General features: G+C 41.6%; 1 protein-coding gene across 3 annotated transcripts in view; it reads right to left on the bottom strand.

Annotated features, from left to right (window-relative positions):
- Positions 1-17,187, bottom strand: part of LOC134345540 (uncharacterized) — a 56,143-nt gene extending 38,956 nt beyond the window's left edge. For all 3 annotated transcript variants that reach the window (XR_010017717.1, XM_063046342.1, XM_063046343.1), the window contains exons 1-4: positions 16,549-17,187; positions 14,197-14,283; positions 13,252-13,485; positions 1,539-1,561 (exon numbers count right to left, since the gene is read on the bottom strand). Coding sequence is in view for 2 of the 3 variants with exons in the window: in XM_063046342.1 (XP_062902412.1) it covers positions 1,539-1,561; positions 13,252-13,485; positions 14,197-14,283; positions 16,549-17,097 (893 nt within the window). In the remaining variant the exon portion in view is untranslated. The remainder of the gene's footprint in view (positions 1-1,538; positions 1,562-13,251; positions 13,486-14,196; positions 14,284-16,548) is intronic.
- Positions 17,188-17,387: the final 200 nt, after the last annotated feature.

Raw genomic sequence — 17,387 nt, 5'->3', positions numbered from 1 at the left:
CAGTTATGTGCCTAAAAACTGGATTATGAAGTGCCAAATTTTTGTAAATCACTTAATCCTATTTCAATTTGAAAAGTCAGATGTATAAAGTGCTGGAAATTTTCAATGACAAGTTGCACCAAGCCTGCAGATTTTGTGTCAGGGCCCGCATATGTCCACTGCACTAACACAAAGGACTTCACTGGTCTTCGCCTAGCACAATTTAAAACCTTTTGAAAAGCTGAAGTTTGCCTGTTTGAATTTCATACACATTTAAGTATGAAATGACAAGTTACAACTCATTACAGTAAAAGAATGAGTTAGCATTTTATAATATTTTATCATCTACATTTTTCCTAATCCACTGATGGTCTACAATTTGACCTGAATAACACATCCACACTCCTTAGTGAATCACAATTGTTTGTCATCTTATGATAGGATTCATCAGTTAGCACGGATTTGTGACAGGGAAGTTTTGTTCCACCTATCTACAGTTCTTTTTAGAATATGGCTAGCAGAATACTTAAGATGGAAATAGTAAGTAGAGTCTAAGCAGATTTTCAGAAAGCTTCATGCCATGTTGCCCCAGCAACTCCCGATTAACCCAAACCTAATCACAGGACAATTTACAATGACCAATCAACCTACCCGGTATGTCTTTGGACAGTGGAAGAAAACCAGAGGACCCAGAGAAAACCCACGCATGCCACAGAGAGGACGTACAGAGACTCCTTATAGAACGGTGTCAGAATTCCAAACTTCAGAACGCCCCAAGCTGTAACAGGGCTGCCCGAGCCGCTACACTACCATGGCAGATGTGGGGAGATTCCTTCCATCAGAGTGGTGAATCTTTGGAATTCTCTTTCCTAGAGAGATTACCAGTAATCCTGCTCATTCCAAGCAGAGATCAATGGGTTTCTGGATATTAAAGGTAATTATGGAAACTTGGTCATAAAGCAGGAAAGTGGAGCTGATAAATGGCATAGCAGGTTCAAATAGCTAGGTAGGCTGCTCATGCTCCTAATTTGTACACCTTTAATAATATGGAGCTAGCAGCACCTGGTGTTTTGGGGCCATCACAAATATTGCAAAAACATGGTGTCTTCAAAATGTACTTCTTGGGAATATAAGCCATCAAAACCATTGGCAGTGAGCCAAAGGAGATTATAGTTGAAAAGGTGAGATAAATTTCAAGAGAGACTTAACAGAAAAAGACAGAGAAACTGGCAGGAGGAAATTCTTGTGCTTAGGCTCCACACATTGAAATACAACCAACAGTTGTAACAGTGAACCAATAGTGAAGAGAAGGCAATAGGGAACCACAAGTGGCCAGAATTAAATAACACAGCATTCTCCCAGGGATATTAGAAAACAATCAGTAAACATGACTGAGTATTCCTTCCATTTTCTAGTTTTACTTCAGATTTCCAGCACCTGCAAGTTTGTCTGATTTTTCAGATATGAAAATGTTTTAATATTGAAAAGGCTCTAAAAATAGTAATTAACACAAGAAAGGATTTCCAAACAAACTAAATGGTGTATTTTTAGAAAGTTACCTTTCATTTAAGTCGCAGGCCACCTGAAATTTAAAGAAACACTGCATAAGAAAGGGACGTGTGGGCATAATAGATGTACATAACACCTTCACAGTAAATAATGAAAACTTTCCATGCATTAAGAACTGTACTATATACCAACATGTGTAAGGAACATTAATGTTTGGATCCAGGGCCTGTAATTCTAGGTCATCAGTAGAAAAGTAGAGAGATGAATTAACAAAATACCTTAATTAAATTAAATTTAATTAACTTTGATTATTCTAGAAAAAAATCATGATGGTTAAAAATAGAAGAGTTACCTTGCTCAGGATGAATTACTATTTGTCAGTCTTTTACCTCCTAAAAGAGTTATAAGCCACTGTCAAACCTTAACAAAAATGTCTTTCAAAAATGGCTACTGTTTTAAGTATTTTGGTAACTTTCGTGCCCTATTTGTCTCGAAGCTGTGCATCCAAACTTAGAACTTTTCCACTACAAAGCCCCTCTTAGTCACCAAATCTTCGATACAGGCCTTACCTTCAGTCATGCCTTTATCACTTACAGACATGATTAATTATAGTGTTCTGACCAGCCTCCCATTTTCCACCTTTCCAAGCCAGTCCATCCACATCTTGCTCTGTACTGCCCCCTTCATAATTCAACCCTCCTTGCTGACTGCATTTGTTTCCAGAGACCTAATCCATGGGTTCCCTATCTCTTTTAATGCCACGGACCAATACCATTACACAAGGGATCCATGGACCCCTGACCTAATACTTCAAGTTTAAAATTCACATTGCTGTATTTAAACCTTTTCATGAGTGCTCCCCAGCCCCCACAGAGTCCTGGTAAACATCTTCTCGTATAACTCCCAAACTTCCTCCTCCTGTGATTTTAGCACATACCCCCTCCTTGTGACCATAAGGCATAGGAGTAGAATTAGGCCATTCAGCCCATTGAGTCTGCTCTGCCATTCCATCATGGCTGATGGTGGATCCCACTCATCCCCATAAAACCTGCCTTCTCACCATACCCTTTGATGCTCTGACTGATCAGGAAGGCTGGGGCGGGGTTCTGAGTTGGAGGATCAGCCATGATCATAATAAATGGCGGTGCAGGCTCGAAGGGCCGAATGGCCTACTCCTGCACCTATTTTCTATGTTTCTATGTAACAGAGCATTCCACAGATTTACTACTTATGGCAAGGTCTGCACACCATCGCAGACTTCAAAGCTAAGCACAGTCATGCTGCCAACATTGCTGCCTCTCTCCAAGATGAGCTAAACCTTCTTATGCTCAGTTCGATGTCACCAACACTGAGGCCCCAAGGAGAGCACCCAAAGCAACCTGCACCCTGGACACCTTGGAGGCTGAAGTACGCAAGTGTTTCCAACGAGTGGACAGTCACAAGGCTGTGGGACCGGGTGGCATCCCAGGGCTGGTACTCAGAGTGTGCACAGCACAACTGGTTGGTGAGTTTGCAGACATTTTTAATCCCTCCCTGTTCCAATGCAGAGTGCCCTCCTGCTTCAAAACACCCGCCATTGTCCCTGTACCTAAAAAGACCAAGGTAACATGTCTGAACGACCAGCGTCCTGTTGCACTCACTTCAATAATAAGCAAATGCGCTGAGACGCTGGTCAAGGACTACATTTGCAGCATGCTACTACCCAGACTGGATCCACAATTCGCCTACCGACACAACCGATCGACAGATGTTGCAATAGCCACAGCTCTACACACTACTCTTTCACACCTGGAGAAGAGGGATGCTTATGTGAGAATGCTGTTCTTCGACTATAGTTCAGCATTCAACACCATAATTCCCTCCAGGCTTGACAAGAAGCTCAGAGACCTCGGCCCTCACCCTGCCTTATGTAGCTGGATCCTGGACTTTCTGTCAGATTGCTGGCAGGTGCTAAGAGTGGGCTCCCTCACCTCTGCCCCTCTGACCCTCAACACAGGTGCCCCTCAGGGCTGTGTCCTGAGCCCCCTCCTTTACTCTCTGAATACCCATGACTGTGCTGCCACCGACAGCTCCAATCCACTAATTAAATTTCTGACGATACTACATTGATTGGCCTTGTCTCAAATAATGAGGCAGCCTACACAGAAGTCATCACCATGAGATAGTGGTGTCAAACAGAAACCAATGTCACAAAAACAAAGGAGCTGGTTGTGGACTATAGAAGGAATGGAAACAGACTAATCCCTATTTACATTAATTGATCCGGAGCTCAGAGGGTGAACAGCTTTAAGTTCCTCGACATACATATCATGTGGTCTGTACATACCAGCTGAGTGGTGAAAAAAAAGCACAACAGCTCCTCTTTCACCTCAGACCATTGAAGAAGTTTGGCACGAGTCCCCAAATCCTAAGATCTTTCTACAGGGGCACAATTGAGAGCATCCTGACTGGCTGCATCACTGCGCCTGGTATGGGAACTGTACTTTCCACAATCGCAGGACTCTGCAGAAATTGGTGCGGACAGCCCAACGCTTCTGTAGATGTGAACGTCCCACGATTCAGGACATTTACAAAGACGGGTAGGTAAAAAAGGCCCATAGGATCATTGGGAACCTGAGTCACCCCAACTACAAACTGTTCCAGCTGCTACCATCCGGGAAACGTTGCAGCATTAAAGCCAGGACTAGCAGATTCCAGGACAGCTTCTTCCACCAGGTATAATTATTATACTAATTATTACAAATTACTATAAATTGCACATTCAAATGGAGATGTAACGTAAAGATTTTTACTCCTCATGTATGTGCAGGATGTAAGAAATAAAGTCAATTCAATTCAATTCAATTCTCTGGTTAAAAAAAATTCCTCTTTACCTCTATTCTAAAGGGTGGCCCCTCAATTTTGAGGCTGTGCCCTCTAGTTTGCAGCTCCTCCCGTGGAGGGTCAGACATCCTGAGCCAATAGGCTGGTCCTGGACTTATTTCCATCTGGCATAGTTTGCATATTGTTGTTTGATTGTTTGTGGTTTTTGTATTGCTATATTTATGCTCTATTCTTGGTTGGTGCAGCTGTAATGAAACCCAATTTCCCTCGGGATCAATAAAGTATATCTATCTATCTATCTAGTTCTGGATACCCTCACCATAGGGAACATCCTCTCATCTATCCTCTCTAGTCCTTTCAACATTCAATAGGTTTCAATGAGAACCCCCCACCCCCCAACACATTCTTCTAAATTCCAGTGAATACAGGCCCAAAGCTGCCAAATGCTCCTTGCATGTTAATCCCTTCATTCCCGGAATCATCCTTGTGACTCAAGAGACTCATTCCACCGAGATGCAACACAGAATGTCATAGGAAGTCATTCCTGCCTGTGGCCATCAAACTTTACAACTCCTCCCTTGGAGGGTCAGACATCCGGAGCCAATAGGCTGGCCCTGGACTTATTTCCTGGCATAATTTACATATTACTATTTAGTTATTTATGGTTTTATTACTATTTAATTATTTATGGTGCAACTGTAATGAAAACCAATTTCCCCCGGGATCAATAAAATATGACTATGACTATGTGAATCTCCTCTGGTTTCTCTCCAATGAGAACACAACTTTTGCGATATGGGGCTCAAAACTGTTTACAATTCTTCAACTGATTAGTGTGACCAATAATTAGCAAGCCCTAATTTCAATCATGAGGATACTATACGTTAGAAATAACCTCTTTAAAAGTGTCATCCTCTCCAGATCATTTAGTCTTTAAGACGCGCTATAAAATCTTATTTTTAAATTGAGTCTCTTCCTTAGCTTGACATCCAGTATTAAACTTCTTCTCTAAGATAGGACATGATCACAGAACAGTAAAACATATAATTAATCCATTCAACTATTTGTCTCTGTGCTGGCTGTTTCAACCCACAATCCACCAAGTCTAATTTACTGCCTAGTCCCACGGCTTTTATATTTTTCTACAATTTCATCCAATTCTCCTTTGAAGGCAATTACTGAATGAAGGTGCTCACAGTTACTCTTCACAGTTCTGAAACCTTGTTCAATTCGCAAAGATGTTCCAGAGCTTTAATTCACCATCCCATTCCCTTTCTGATGCAATTGCCAGTGCCTTGGCACTATTCCAACACAAGCTTGAGCAGCAGCATATCTTCTGTCTAGGGCAGGGGTGGCAAACACAAGATGGCACATGCAAAAATTCTGTTGGCACACAGCGTGCAGCAGTACCCCTCAATTCTTTAAGCCACATTCAAATCATGATGGCACAATCATCATCTTTACTGCCAATGAAGCTTCGATTTTTGTTTTTAAACAACCCGAAAGCAGTGAGATGTTTTCACAGGAAAAATCTCACGGCGGCTTGTACCCGTCTAACTGATGCCAAGAACACATGACATTCGATGATACAATTTGAAATCCTTGCAGACCTGGTGTACACAAACAACAGTATTTACATAGACAGTAAATGGCTACAATAACAATGCTATTTAGAAAGCATGTCATTTTTCAATTGTCTTTTTAGAATATTGTTTTTCGAACAAGTTTTCTAAAATGCTTCATTCACCACAAACAATCCCTTTTTTTTAAAATAGCAAAGCAATGAATACATGCAAATAACCAAAAGGTCTCATTCTTTTACCTTAAAAACATCCACAATTATCATCAATACTTCATTAATCAAATACAGACATCCCACCTCTCCCAGAACTTCCGGGAGTCTCCCGCATATTAATAGTGGCTCCCTGATGCCCGCAAATTATATACAATATCACAGAAATCAATTTTTTTTTGAGACCGAGCGAGAGAAAAGCAAGAGAGAGTGCGAGAACAACCATGAGAGCACGCGCGCGAGAGCGAAAGCAAGCAAGAGGGAGAGAGAGAGAGAGAGAGAGAGAGAGAGAGAAAGCGAGAGAGGGAGAGAGCGCCAGAGAGAAAGCAAGCGAGAGGGAGAGAGAGAGAGCGAGAGAGAAAGCGAGAGGGAGAGAGAGCGAGAGAGGGAGAGAGAGCGAGAGAGAAAGCGAGAGGGAGAGAGAGCGAGAGAGAAAGCAAGCGAGAGAGGGAGAGAGAGCGAGGGAGAGAGGGAGAGAGAGCGAGGGAGAGTGGGAGAGTGAGAGAGTGCGAGCGAGAGCGCGCCATTGCAGTGTGTTCCAAAAAAAAAATAAAATGTACGTCACCCCAGACAACACTAAAGTGTACCCCTGCCTAATAGGGGTCAAAATAATGACAGTGTTGCTCGCTGCACTGTTTGCAAGTGACTTTTCTATTGCCCATGGTGGGTTAAGACTGTAAAAGCCATGTTGAGGTGGGTTTAACAGGTGTCTTTCGTTCATTAGCATAGCTAACGTTATTTAAACTAGCTGGCCAGCTGCTAAGGAGCTACTCTATTGCAGATATCCCACCTCCCTCTCCTGGAAGTCTCCCGCAAATTGATGGTGCTACCTCCCTGAAATGAGTTTTTGCAGGGTGGGCTGTCTGCAAATATAATCTCTGCTCAAAACTACAAGGGCACAAGAGATTTAAAAAAAAAATAAGATTATTGCCAATTTGGGCACACACACTCAAAAAGGTTCACCACCATCTGGTTTAGGGCATTGCTGACTTGGATAAAACCAAATTCTGGTAATGTGGTTTTGGGTCTGTATCAGTACTGGCTGATTCTGTTACAACATCTTCCATCTGTAATATGATTCATTTTTTCCCCCCACTGCAGAAATTTCCTGATTTGCTGGTCGTTTACAATGCTCCTGTTTCAGCTTCAGTTCTCTAACAGACATTTAATAAGTCAAATTTATTTATATAGCACATTTAAAAACAACCCCACGTTGACCAAAGTGCTGTACGGATCAGAGCAGATAGCTAAAATCACAAATACAAGAAACACAGACATAACCAACAAGGCAAACAGCTTATAGGCACAAAAGAAACACAAGGGCCTTGGCACAAGCCAAAAATCAGCCACATCAGGAGGATTCAAATGCTAGTGAATAAAAGTTTTGAGCCTGGATTTAAGAGTTGACGGACAGGGCAGATCTGATAGGGAGGGGAATGCTGTTCCACAGTCTAGAGACTACAATAGCAAAGGCACGGTCACCCCTGAGCTTAAGGTTAGATAGCGGGACAGCCAGAAGCTCCAAGTCAGTCGACCTGAGGGACCTGGAAGTAGAATAAGGGGTTAGAAGGTCTGTGATATGGGGGGGGGGCAGCCCATTTAGGGCTTTATAAACAAACAGGAGAATCTTAAAATCAATTCTCAACAGTACTGGCAGCCAGTGGAGGGAGGCCAGGGTAGGAGTAATATGGTCCCTCTTCCGGGCACCTATCAGGAGCCTGGCTGCGGCATTCTGGACCAGTTGCAGACGTGACAGGAACAACTGACTAATCCCAGTATACAGGGAGCTGGAGTAGTCCAAGCGGGAGGATATAAGGGCATGGATGACTTTCTCAAGATCTTTGAAAGAGAGAAACTGTTTGATTTTGGCAATAGTACGAAGCTGGAAAAAAATTGGCTTTTACTACTGCATTAACTTGCTTGTCAAACTTAAAGGTGGAATCAAATATCACACCAAGGGATTTAACATGGGGTTTGTCAAGGGTGGACAAGTTACCAAGACTGCTGGTAATCACTTTGATGGAGTCAGCGGGGCCAAATAGGACAACTTCAGACTTTTAAAATGTCCTGTTTACTATCTCCTGCAACTACCCTCATTAACACAAGAAAATCTGCAGATGATGCAAGTCCAAAGCAACACACAAAATGCTGGAGGAAGTCAGCAGGCCAGGCAGCATCTATGGAAAAGGGTAAACAGTTGCATTTTGGGCTGAGACCCTTCTTCAGGACTGGAAAGGAAGATGAGAAGTCTGTCATTATCCTATTCACGTAACCATCTAGTGATAGGTTATCGCCCCACCCACCCTTCCACATTCCTTTTCCAGTTTGAAACCAACTTGTTCTCTCACTTTTCCCTTCTGAGGAAGTATTCCACCCAAGTTGTTAACTTCATTTCTTTTTCCACAGCTGCTGCCTAACCTGCTCTTTCCTCTATTTTCTGCTTTCATTTTAGATTTCTATCATCTGCAGAACAGTCTATTGGTAGATAGAGAGCAAAATATCACTCTCAGAGAAAAAATTCCATCTAGTGAAGAAAATAAAAGCATCAACCCATTTTTCATTGTTTGCTCACAATACCTAGATTTATTCAATGTTTGACGAACAGGAATGCCATAACTAAATTCCAACACACATCTTTTCCTCAACTGGGGGCAGGAACAGACTGACAGACCTTCAAGGAACAAAATCTCTCCATAACAATTTCAGCAATTTTGCATTTTTACTTGTTACAAATGAATAATGCAAAGATTCTCAGAACCATTGAGAGTTTAAAACTCCTAGCTGATAACAGCCAGTGCATAACGAATAAATACAAATCAATTTCATTTATTATGGACAAAGTTAATAGAACTTGCCAGAGTTAAAATGTAATATTTCTAAAATAGTTTTAAACCTATTCCAGAATAAAGAGATCAGATTCAACTTAATTTCACCAATGAACCAAACTATTTCTCTACAATCAACAAATACTCAAAAGGTGCAGAACCTCAATATTATGGTCATTTTTACAATGTAAATGCAACAATTTGAACATTGCAACTTGTTGAAATGATAAGGACAGTTTCACAAGCATTGTGGTTTTCATATATTGCATATTTTTGGGAGAGGGACTGAACTTTCAAGTTTGACTATCTGATAAATCCTGAAAGTTTGCAATCCAAATTATTGACAGAATCTCCAATTAGAGGTTAGGATTTTGAACAACCAATATTATGGATACACTGAAATAACTGCCAGTTTACTTTCTTAAAAAGCTTCCATGGAAAATAAAACTTCTAAAGTATATGTACTCTATCATCGCTACTGTCATGGGCAGAGACAACAAAAGTAACTTAGGGGCGAATAGTCACGCAGTACCCATCACCATCTGGCTAAAATTTAAATTACACAGCAAGTACAAGTTGATCTGTGTAAAATTCCTAAACAAAAAAAAAGCCACAACTTGGCGTTTCATGAAATAGTGTCACACTTCACTACAATCTCTCTTTTCATCCAACCCGTTAAAATTTTTTGCACAAGCCAGCTTCTAAACTGCATTCATAAATGCATCACATACTTGAAAAATACAGCACAGGAGCACGTTCATATCTGTGCCTTGGTGGAACTGTCTTATTACATCAATCTCTGTTCACAATGCTATGATCTTTAGCTTTTAAAAAAATCCAATTGCATGCTTCAAAGTTACTAAGAGATCTCCTTCCAACACGTAAACCTATTAGGTTTCGAGGGGGTTGGTTGGTTAAACGTTGATAGGTGGGTTGCTCCTGGCTGCATATTCTATACTTAGTGGACACTGTCTAACAACAAGGAGGGCAGATATATGGAAGCAAGCTGAGCAGAGTTTTTACTCAGGTGGAGGGGTGAATCTTTATTCTTTACCCCAGTTGTTGAGTACATAAAGGTTAAAATAGAAATATTTTTAGAACAATGATCAAACAAAAGGCATATTGAGAAACATCAACCAGGAACTTATTTAATAGTAAAACAGACTTGAGGGATCATGAAGCTCTTATTTATTGTAATAAAGCCAAAGCACCAAGCACTATTGTGTGAAAGAGCTCAAGTTCAAAAATTCATCTCAATTACTGAGTTCTCTGATGATCTTAGTTGGCCATTTAACAAGATGATCGGAGAGAATCATAAAGCTTAATCCTTTTGGTTCGTCTCAGGTGATACCTCTACAGCGTCTGCACTCTGCCTCAGTAAATACTTTGCAAGAGAACTTGATTCTCCCGATTTTAAAATTAACAATCTAATTTTCACCTGGTTTGCCTGGTCCATTGATGGTATCAATCAAAACTGACCTGCTGCTAATCTCTGAGCAGGCACACCCATGATATTCTGTAAAATAATCACTAACATGAAATTCACAAAAGGGACTGTCTTGTGCAGTACTACAGTTCAGCACAGCAGTAAATGAAGCAGATTCAACCAAAACCAACATTTGCTATATCAAATTTGAACCTTTGTGCGATACACGTAGAAGGAGCAGCTTCTTTCCTTCTAACTCTTCCTTGTGAGTGTGTGGATTTGTTCCGGATACCCCAGTTTCCTCCCACATTCCAAAGACATACTAGTTTGTAGGTTAATATGTCACTGTTAAATTGTCCTGTGATTAGGCAGGTGGGTTGCTAGGTGGCACAGCAATGAGGCCGGAAGGGCCTGTTTTATGTTGTATTTGAAAAAAAAAAATAACTCCTAAATGGATCTCTTAAATAGCAAAGACGAACCACTGACCTCTTGATCTACCTCAGTCTATCTGTATTTCACTTTTTCTGTAAGTGTAACACAACTTTCAACATTGTTTCTACACTCCCCACCCCAGTGTACTTGTGTTTGGAACTTATCTGTCTTGATGCTATGGAAAACAAAAACTTTTCACTGCATTTTAGTACATGACAATGATCATCCAATTACCAATAACGTTAATGTAACCAGCAACATGATGGTCTTTTTAAATTATCATTTGATTTCTCCATGCCCGTTATCCAATTCTGGACAAGCTAGCACAAATAACTGGCTATTAGCAGATGATTTAAAAATATAATCAGCGGTATTTCAAAGCATCTCCCCTTCAAGTCTCCAAATCTGGTTTGTAGAAATAGTTTTAACTTTGCACGGATAAACAATACATAATAAAAGGCCATTGTACATACATAATAATGCGTCCACACCCTCCTTCAATTTACTCATCCTAATTTGGTGACCTTTGAATCCTGGCAAGCAAAAATTATTGCAACATACACAAAATGCTGGAGGAACTCAGCAGACGAGGCAGCATCAACGGAAAAGAGTACAGTTGACATTTGGGGCTGAGACCGTTCATCAGGACTTGAGAAAAAATTATGAGCGGTCAGAATAAGAAAGTGGGGAGAGGGGAGGGAGAAACACAGGTGATAGGTGAACCGGGGTGTGGGGGGGGAGGCAAAGATCTGGGAAGTTGATTGGTGAAAGAGATACAGTGCTGGAGAAGGGGGTATCTATAGGAGCTGACAGAAGGCCATGGAAGAAAGAAAATGGGGAGGAACACCAGAAGAAGGTAATGGGCAAGTAAGGAGAAAGGGTGAGAGGGAAATGGGAATAGGGAATGTTGAATGGTGAGGTGGGGGGTGGGGGTGGGCAGGCATTACCAGAAGAAATCCATGTTCATGCCATCAGGTTGGAGGCTACCCAGACAGAATACAAGGTGTTGTTCATCCAACTTGAATGTGGCCTCATCATGACAGTAGAGGAGATAATGGACTGACATGTCGGAATGGGAATGAGAATTGGAATTAAAATGGGTGGCCGCTAGGAGACCCTGCTTTTTCTGGTGGATGGAATGTTGGTGCGCGGCGAAGCGGTCTCCCAATCTACGTTAGGTCTCACCGACATTCAGGAGGCCACACAGGGAACACCAAACACAGTAGATGACCCCAAAAGACTCACAGGTGAAGTGTCACCTTACCTGGAAGGACTGCTTCGCACCCTGAATAGTAGTGAGGGATGAGGTATAGAGGCAGATATAGCACTTGTTCCGCTTACAAGGATAAGTGCCAGGAGGGAGATCGGTGGGGAGGGTCAAATGGACAAGGGAGTTGAGTCATGAGCGATCCCTGTGGAAAGCAGAACGCAGGGGAGAGAAGGAAAGATGTGTCTGGTGGTGGGATCCTGTTGGAGATGGCAGAAGGTTAATTTATATTTTTGAAAATTTTTTTTACTGACCTAAACTCAGTTTTTTTTTGGAAAAGAATTCCAAATTTCCTCAATCTTGCTTGTTAAAACTTACAACTACAGAATATTTCTGCAAGAATAAATTTGAAGAGTCATGCTTCACAAATGCACCACACACAGTTCCAAATTCCTTCCTCTGACATACTAAATACTGCAAAAGGCACTCCACATTTTAAAACAGGTTGGAATGATGGATTTTACACACTTAATGTTAAGCTTTGATTTGACATAGATTGGGAAACCGCTTCACCTAGCACCTTTGCCCCATCACAAAGAGCTGGATCTCCCGGTGTCCACCCATTTCAATTCTACTTCCCATTTCCATTCCAACACGCAAGTCCATGGCTTCCTCTACTGCCAGGGTGAAGCCACATTCAGGTTGAAGGAGCAACACCTTATATTCTGTCTGGGTAGCTGCCAGTAGTGGCCCTCTCCCTACACCATTCTTGTTTCCCTCTCTAAACTTATCTCCTTACCTGTCCATCATCTCCCTTTGGTGCTCCTCCCTCTTCCCTTTCTTCCATGGTTTTCTATCCTCTCCCATCAGATTCCCCCTTCTCCAGCCCTTTACCTCTTCCACCAATCAACTTCCCAGCTCTTTACTTCACCTCCTCCCCGGTTTCACCTATCAACTACCAACCTTGTACTTCTTCCACTCCTCTCCCCACCTTCTTCCCTTCCTTTCCAGTCCTGAAGAAGGGTCTCAGCCCAAAACATAGAATGTTTACTCTTATCTATAGATGCTGCTCAACTTGCTGAATTCCTCCAGCATTTTGTGTGTTGCTTTGAATTTCCAGCATCTGCAGATTTTCTTGTTGCTTTGATTCTGAGAGTCATTATCAATGGCTAAATTTACAGTAGTTTGTGAGAATTCTGATAGTCAATGTTGGCCTTGCCAGTGATTGCCATGTTGGAATTTAAATAAAAAGGCTTACCTTAAGAAAATTTACAGGATCGCATTCATTCACCAGCTGTTCACAATCTTTCAAGTACTTCTCGACTGCGTCCTTCTGTGTTTGTTTTCTTGCCAGGCTAGCTTTGCGTTCAGCCTTCTTGCATTCAATCTGTTTTTCAATCTTTTCCAACAATTGCTTTTTTTTCAATTCCAATTTCTCTGAAATCTCATCGAACTTGTTCATAACAATTTCTTTCTCATACTCCAAAATGAGCTAAACAGAAGTGAACCAGCATGTAAGCAATGCTTCCCAACAATGGATTGTAATTTTCATATAGATTACTAAGGACTTCAACAGCAAGTATCCAAGTTACTTCAAAATAATAGTGTAGGCTTGGCAAATTGTAGATATTCAAATTAACGTTTCCACTGTACACCGTCAGGAAAGAATATTCAAGAGAAAATAATTCTGTCATAGTTTACTTTTCCTGAACCTTGTTATCCATTTATCTGTGTTCAGTTCTTCCATTAATTTCCACTATTATCCCCTATAAACACCTGAAGACAACAACCTATACTGAGGCATGAACCACATTATCCCCAAGACCTCTTACAAACAACCGAGAGGAATTTAGACATCAGACCCATTTGACAGTGGAAGGCATTGCTACTTAACAACATCCTCTGAAAAGAACATATCACATATCAAATACATATTGTAACTAATTATGAAGCTCTGTATCACGTATTTGGGAAAATGGGGCATGAAGAACTTTATTCCTTACTAGCCCAGTAATAAATTTAATTGCAGAAAGAAGTTCAATTAAAAACAGAAATATAATTAAAGGTTGTCAGAAAAGGTGCACAGAAACAAGCTTTGTTCATGTACATCATGATTGAGTACCAGGTATCACAAACTGGCACATTGTGGCACAAATTCACTAAACCACAGAAATTCATGGGAGTCCATACACCAAGGTCTTACCTCCATATCTGAAGGTTTATCAGCAACTTCAGCCTTTAGTCTCTCACTCAGCTGTCTCAGTTCTCTCAGGTTGTTAAAGTAATCAAGCTTAAAAATAAGATGTAGTCAGATCAATCTGTTCCACAGATACCAAACACAGATCTAATGATAAACTTACATCAATCAGTTGAACAAAATCTGGAAGTTTTTCTTTCCATTCACTGAAAAGCACATTACCATATAATTGCCATAAATGGCACTGCTGCTTGCTCATTCTTTCCCATAAAGTAAATCACAAGCTGTTGGTTTGAATGTAGAACACAAGCAAGCCATGGCTAATGCATATTGGTTCCATTTTGTTTAACACCTGCAGCCAACAAAAATCTATCAACCAAAACTTCTTAAAAAAACTGCAAATGTTATAAATCTGAAAAGACATTGAAAGTATTCAGCAGCTTTGAAGAGAGAAAAAATTAAATTGACATGTTAATGGTTCACCTTTCTCACCTGACCTGTTGTGTATACCCATTTCTTGTGATTGAGTTTTGAAATAAAAACAAGCTGTTTTGAAACTTTGTCATCCTCAGACGTATGCCATCTTTAAACGATAACGACTTCAATGACAGCACCAATAAATGTCAAAACTGACTAATAATTTAATAAAGGAGGGTTAATGAAAGCAGTGCTTTTGATGCAATTTAGATGATGTTTTGACAAATTTTGACACATGGCAAGCTGGTCAAAAAAGTAAAACTCCCTTTGGAATCCAATGATAGGTTTATTAAAATAGGTTTAGTTATAAAGCGCAGGGAATAATGGATAATGAGTGTGTGGAGCTGGAAAGTTATTCTCAGTGGGGTACCATAAGGCCCAGTCCTCTTGTTTTGTAAAAACAAGAACAGTTTAAATTTAGTTGTGGGTAATAGTATGCAGACAATTAAAAAAAAGTTGTAGTTGAGCGAACAGTAAAGTTTTGTACTTTAGAAATATCCACTTGGTGGTTCAGATAGAATGCAATTGGAATTTAACAGTGGGAGGCAATGCATTTGGGAAGCTGCACAAACAGGAAAATAAATGAGAACTGCAACAAACCTTGGAACTTACATACATGTGAAAAGTTGCAGGACAGATTGACAAGGTGTAGAAAGGATATGACAAATCATCCTTTATTCATCAAGGTGCAGAGTATAAGAGCAAGGAGGTGATGCCAGAACGCTAGTTAGGCTACAGCTTGAGAACTGCATATATTTTTGTTCACTGCTTAACAGAAAAGCTATGATTGCGCTGGAGAGGTTGAAAAGAAAATTTATGTAATGTACCAAGATTGGAAAATTGTAGCTAATGACAAGCTAGGATTGTTTTCTTTTGAACAGAGGCTGATGAGAAAAATGGGGTGTTTTACATACGAGGGTCACAGAGAGGCAACACATTTCTGTTAGCAGAGGAATTTAAGGGCCCTAGCTTTAAAGTTAGTCATCAAAGAATAAAAGGAAAGATGAGGAAAATATCTTCTGCAAGAAGCTGGTGAATGGATGGCAAAGACACCTCACCATATTTAACCTGTAATTGGATATACATTGTTTATACATGATCAGGTTTTGAAATTAGGTGGTTACTTTGTATCAAACTGGTCTGCAATCCCTCCAGCCCCCTTGAGAACCTTTGATTTTAAAAGCCACATACTAGAAAACTTGCAGGACTGTGGATCAATTACTGAAAGATGGGGTTTGTCTAGGATCTTCTTTTTCAGTTGGCATTGATGTAATACATTTCCTATTTATTTTAAAGTAATGTCCTTGAATTCCAGAATCCCCAAATGAAATAGTGAAGATGTTACATCCATTTATTAAACATAATTTATCACCCTAATTGATTCGCCTATAATCCCCCATTTTCAGTTTAAAGCGCCTTTAACACTGACAATTATTCCAGAGAAATTTAAAGCATGATGTCCAGCCAGCAAGTGCTGATGATCAACGAAGTGTCTGAAAAGTGTGAAAGAAATACAAATTTGGGGCTTAGTAAATGAAGGCGTCAGCTCCAATGATGTGTGGTAATTAAAATAAGGAATGTTGAAGGGGTGTAACAGACAGCAATCTGGAGGGATTGATGGTTTGCTGATCGAAATTTCATCAGCAACACACACAAAATGCTGGAGGCACTCAGCAGGCCGGGCAGCATCTATAGGAAAGATACCTGCTTGGCCTGCTGAGTTCCTGCAGGACTCTGGATCTCTAGCATCTGAAGATTTTCTCGTGCTCCGTGACAATTTCGTCACGTTCAGTTACCCCCGCACCACCCCCCTCCCCCACAGCACTCGGGGCCCTGGACTGATGCCAGATCAGTGCAGAACCTTCCTCCTGACTCGGATACCTTTTCCTCCTGGTAGATGATGTCAATCAAGTTGACAGAGTGGAAGACGCCGCGGTGGTGCTCGGACACGCACTGGCCGCACGCCACTTGCTTGCAGACCTTGCAGAAGAGCAGCAGGCTCCGGGGCGGGTGGCGCTCGCAGGTGGCACGCCCGGCGCCCGGGTTCTTGGGGCTGGCGCCGGGGCCGGGGCCGGGGCCGGGGCCGGGGCCGGGGCCCGGGCCCTCCTCCAGCTCCTCGCATCGCTCCTGCCAACTGCCGCCGCTAGCGCAATGCTGCGACCTGAAGAGCTTCACCACCTCGGCCAGAGTGGTGTTGCCGGGCAGGTTGACGGCGCCGTCGGCGATGAAGTTGGTCTTTCGGCACAGCGGGCACTCGAGCTGGCTGTTTCTCCAGATGTTGTTGCTGCTGCCCAGTCCGATGCCCGAGCAGAACGACTTGGTCACGCACTCCAAGATACATTTCTTGCAAAAATTGTGCGAGCATACGGGTAGAGTAGTGGGGTTCTCAAACATCGATAAGCAAACTGCACAGGTCAGACTGGCCTCCATTTCACATTTAAAATAAAACCTCTCCCACACACTTGGAAAAAAAAGCTGCAACCAGCTCACCGAGAGTGAAAACTAACTCCGGCTCCGGAAGTCCCGCCTCCAGTGACCCCAAATTCCCCTGTCACTCACGTGTCACAAAGGCCACAGGAAATATAAACCACCTGGGAGGGAGAGGTCACAATCCTCTACCCCTCAATGTGCTGCCTTCAGTGAATGAAGCTCAGAAAACCCGGGGAAATTAAAATGAAAACAAAAATACTCAGCATCTGTGCAAGGAATGGAAAAAAACG

The sequence above is a fragment of the Mobula hypostoma genome, chromosome 4, assembly GCF_963921235.1.
Source record: "Mobula hypostoma chromosome 4, sMobHyp1.1, whole genome shotgun sequence".
In the NCBI taxonomy this organism is placed as follows: Eukaryota; Metazoa; Chordata; class Chondrichthyes; order Myliobatiformes; family Myliobatidae; genus Mobula; species Mobula hypostoma.
Note: the sequence above shows the minus strand (reverse complement) of the source record. Positions and strands in the feature narration are given on the sequence as shown.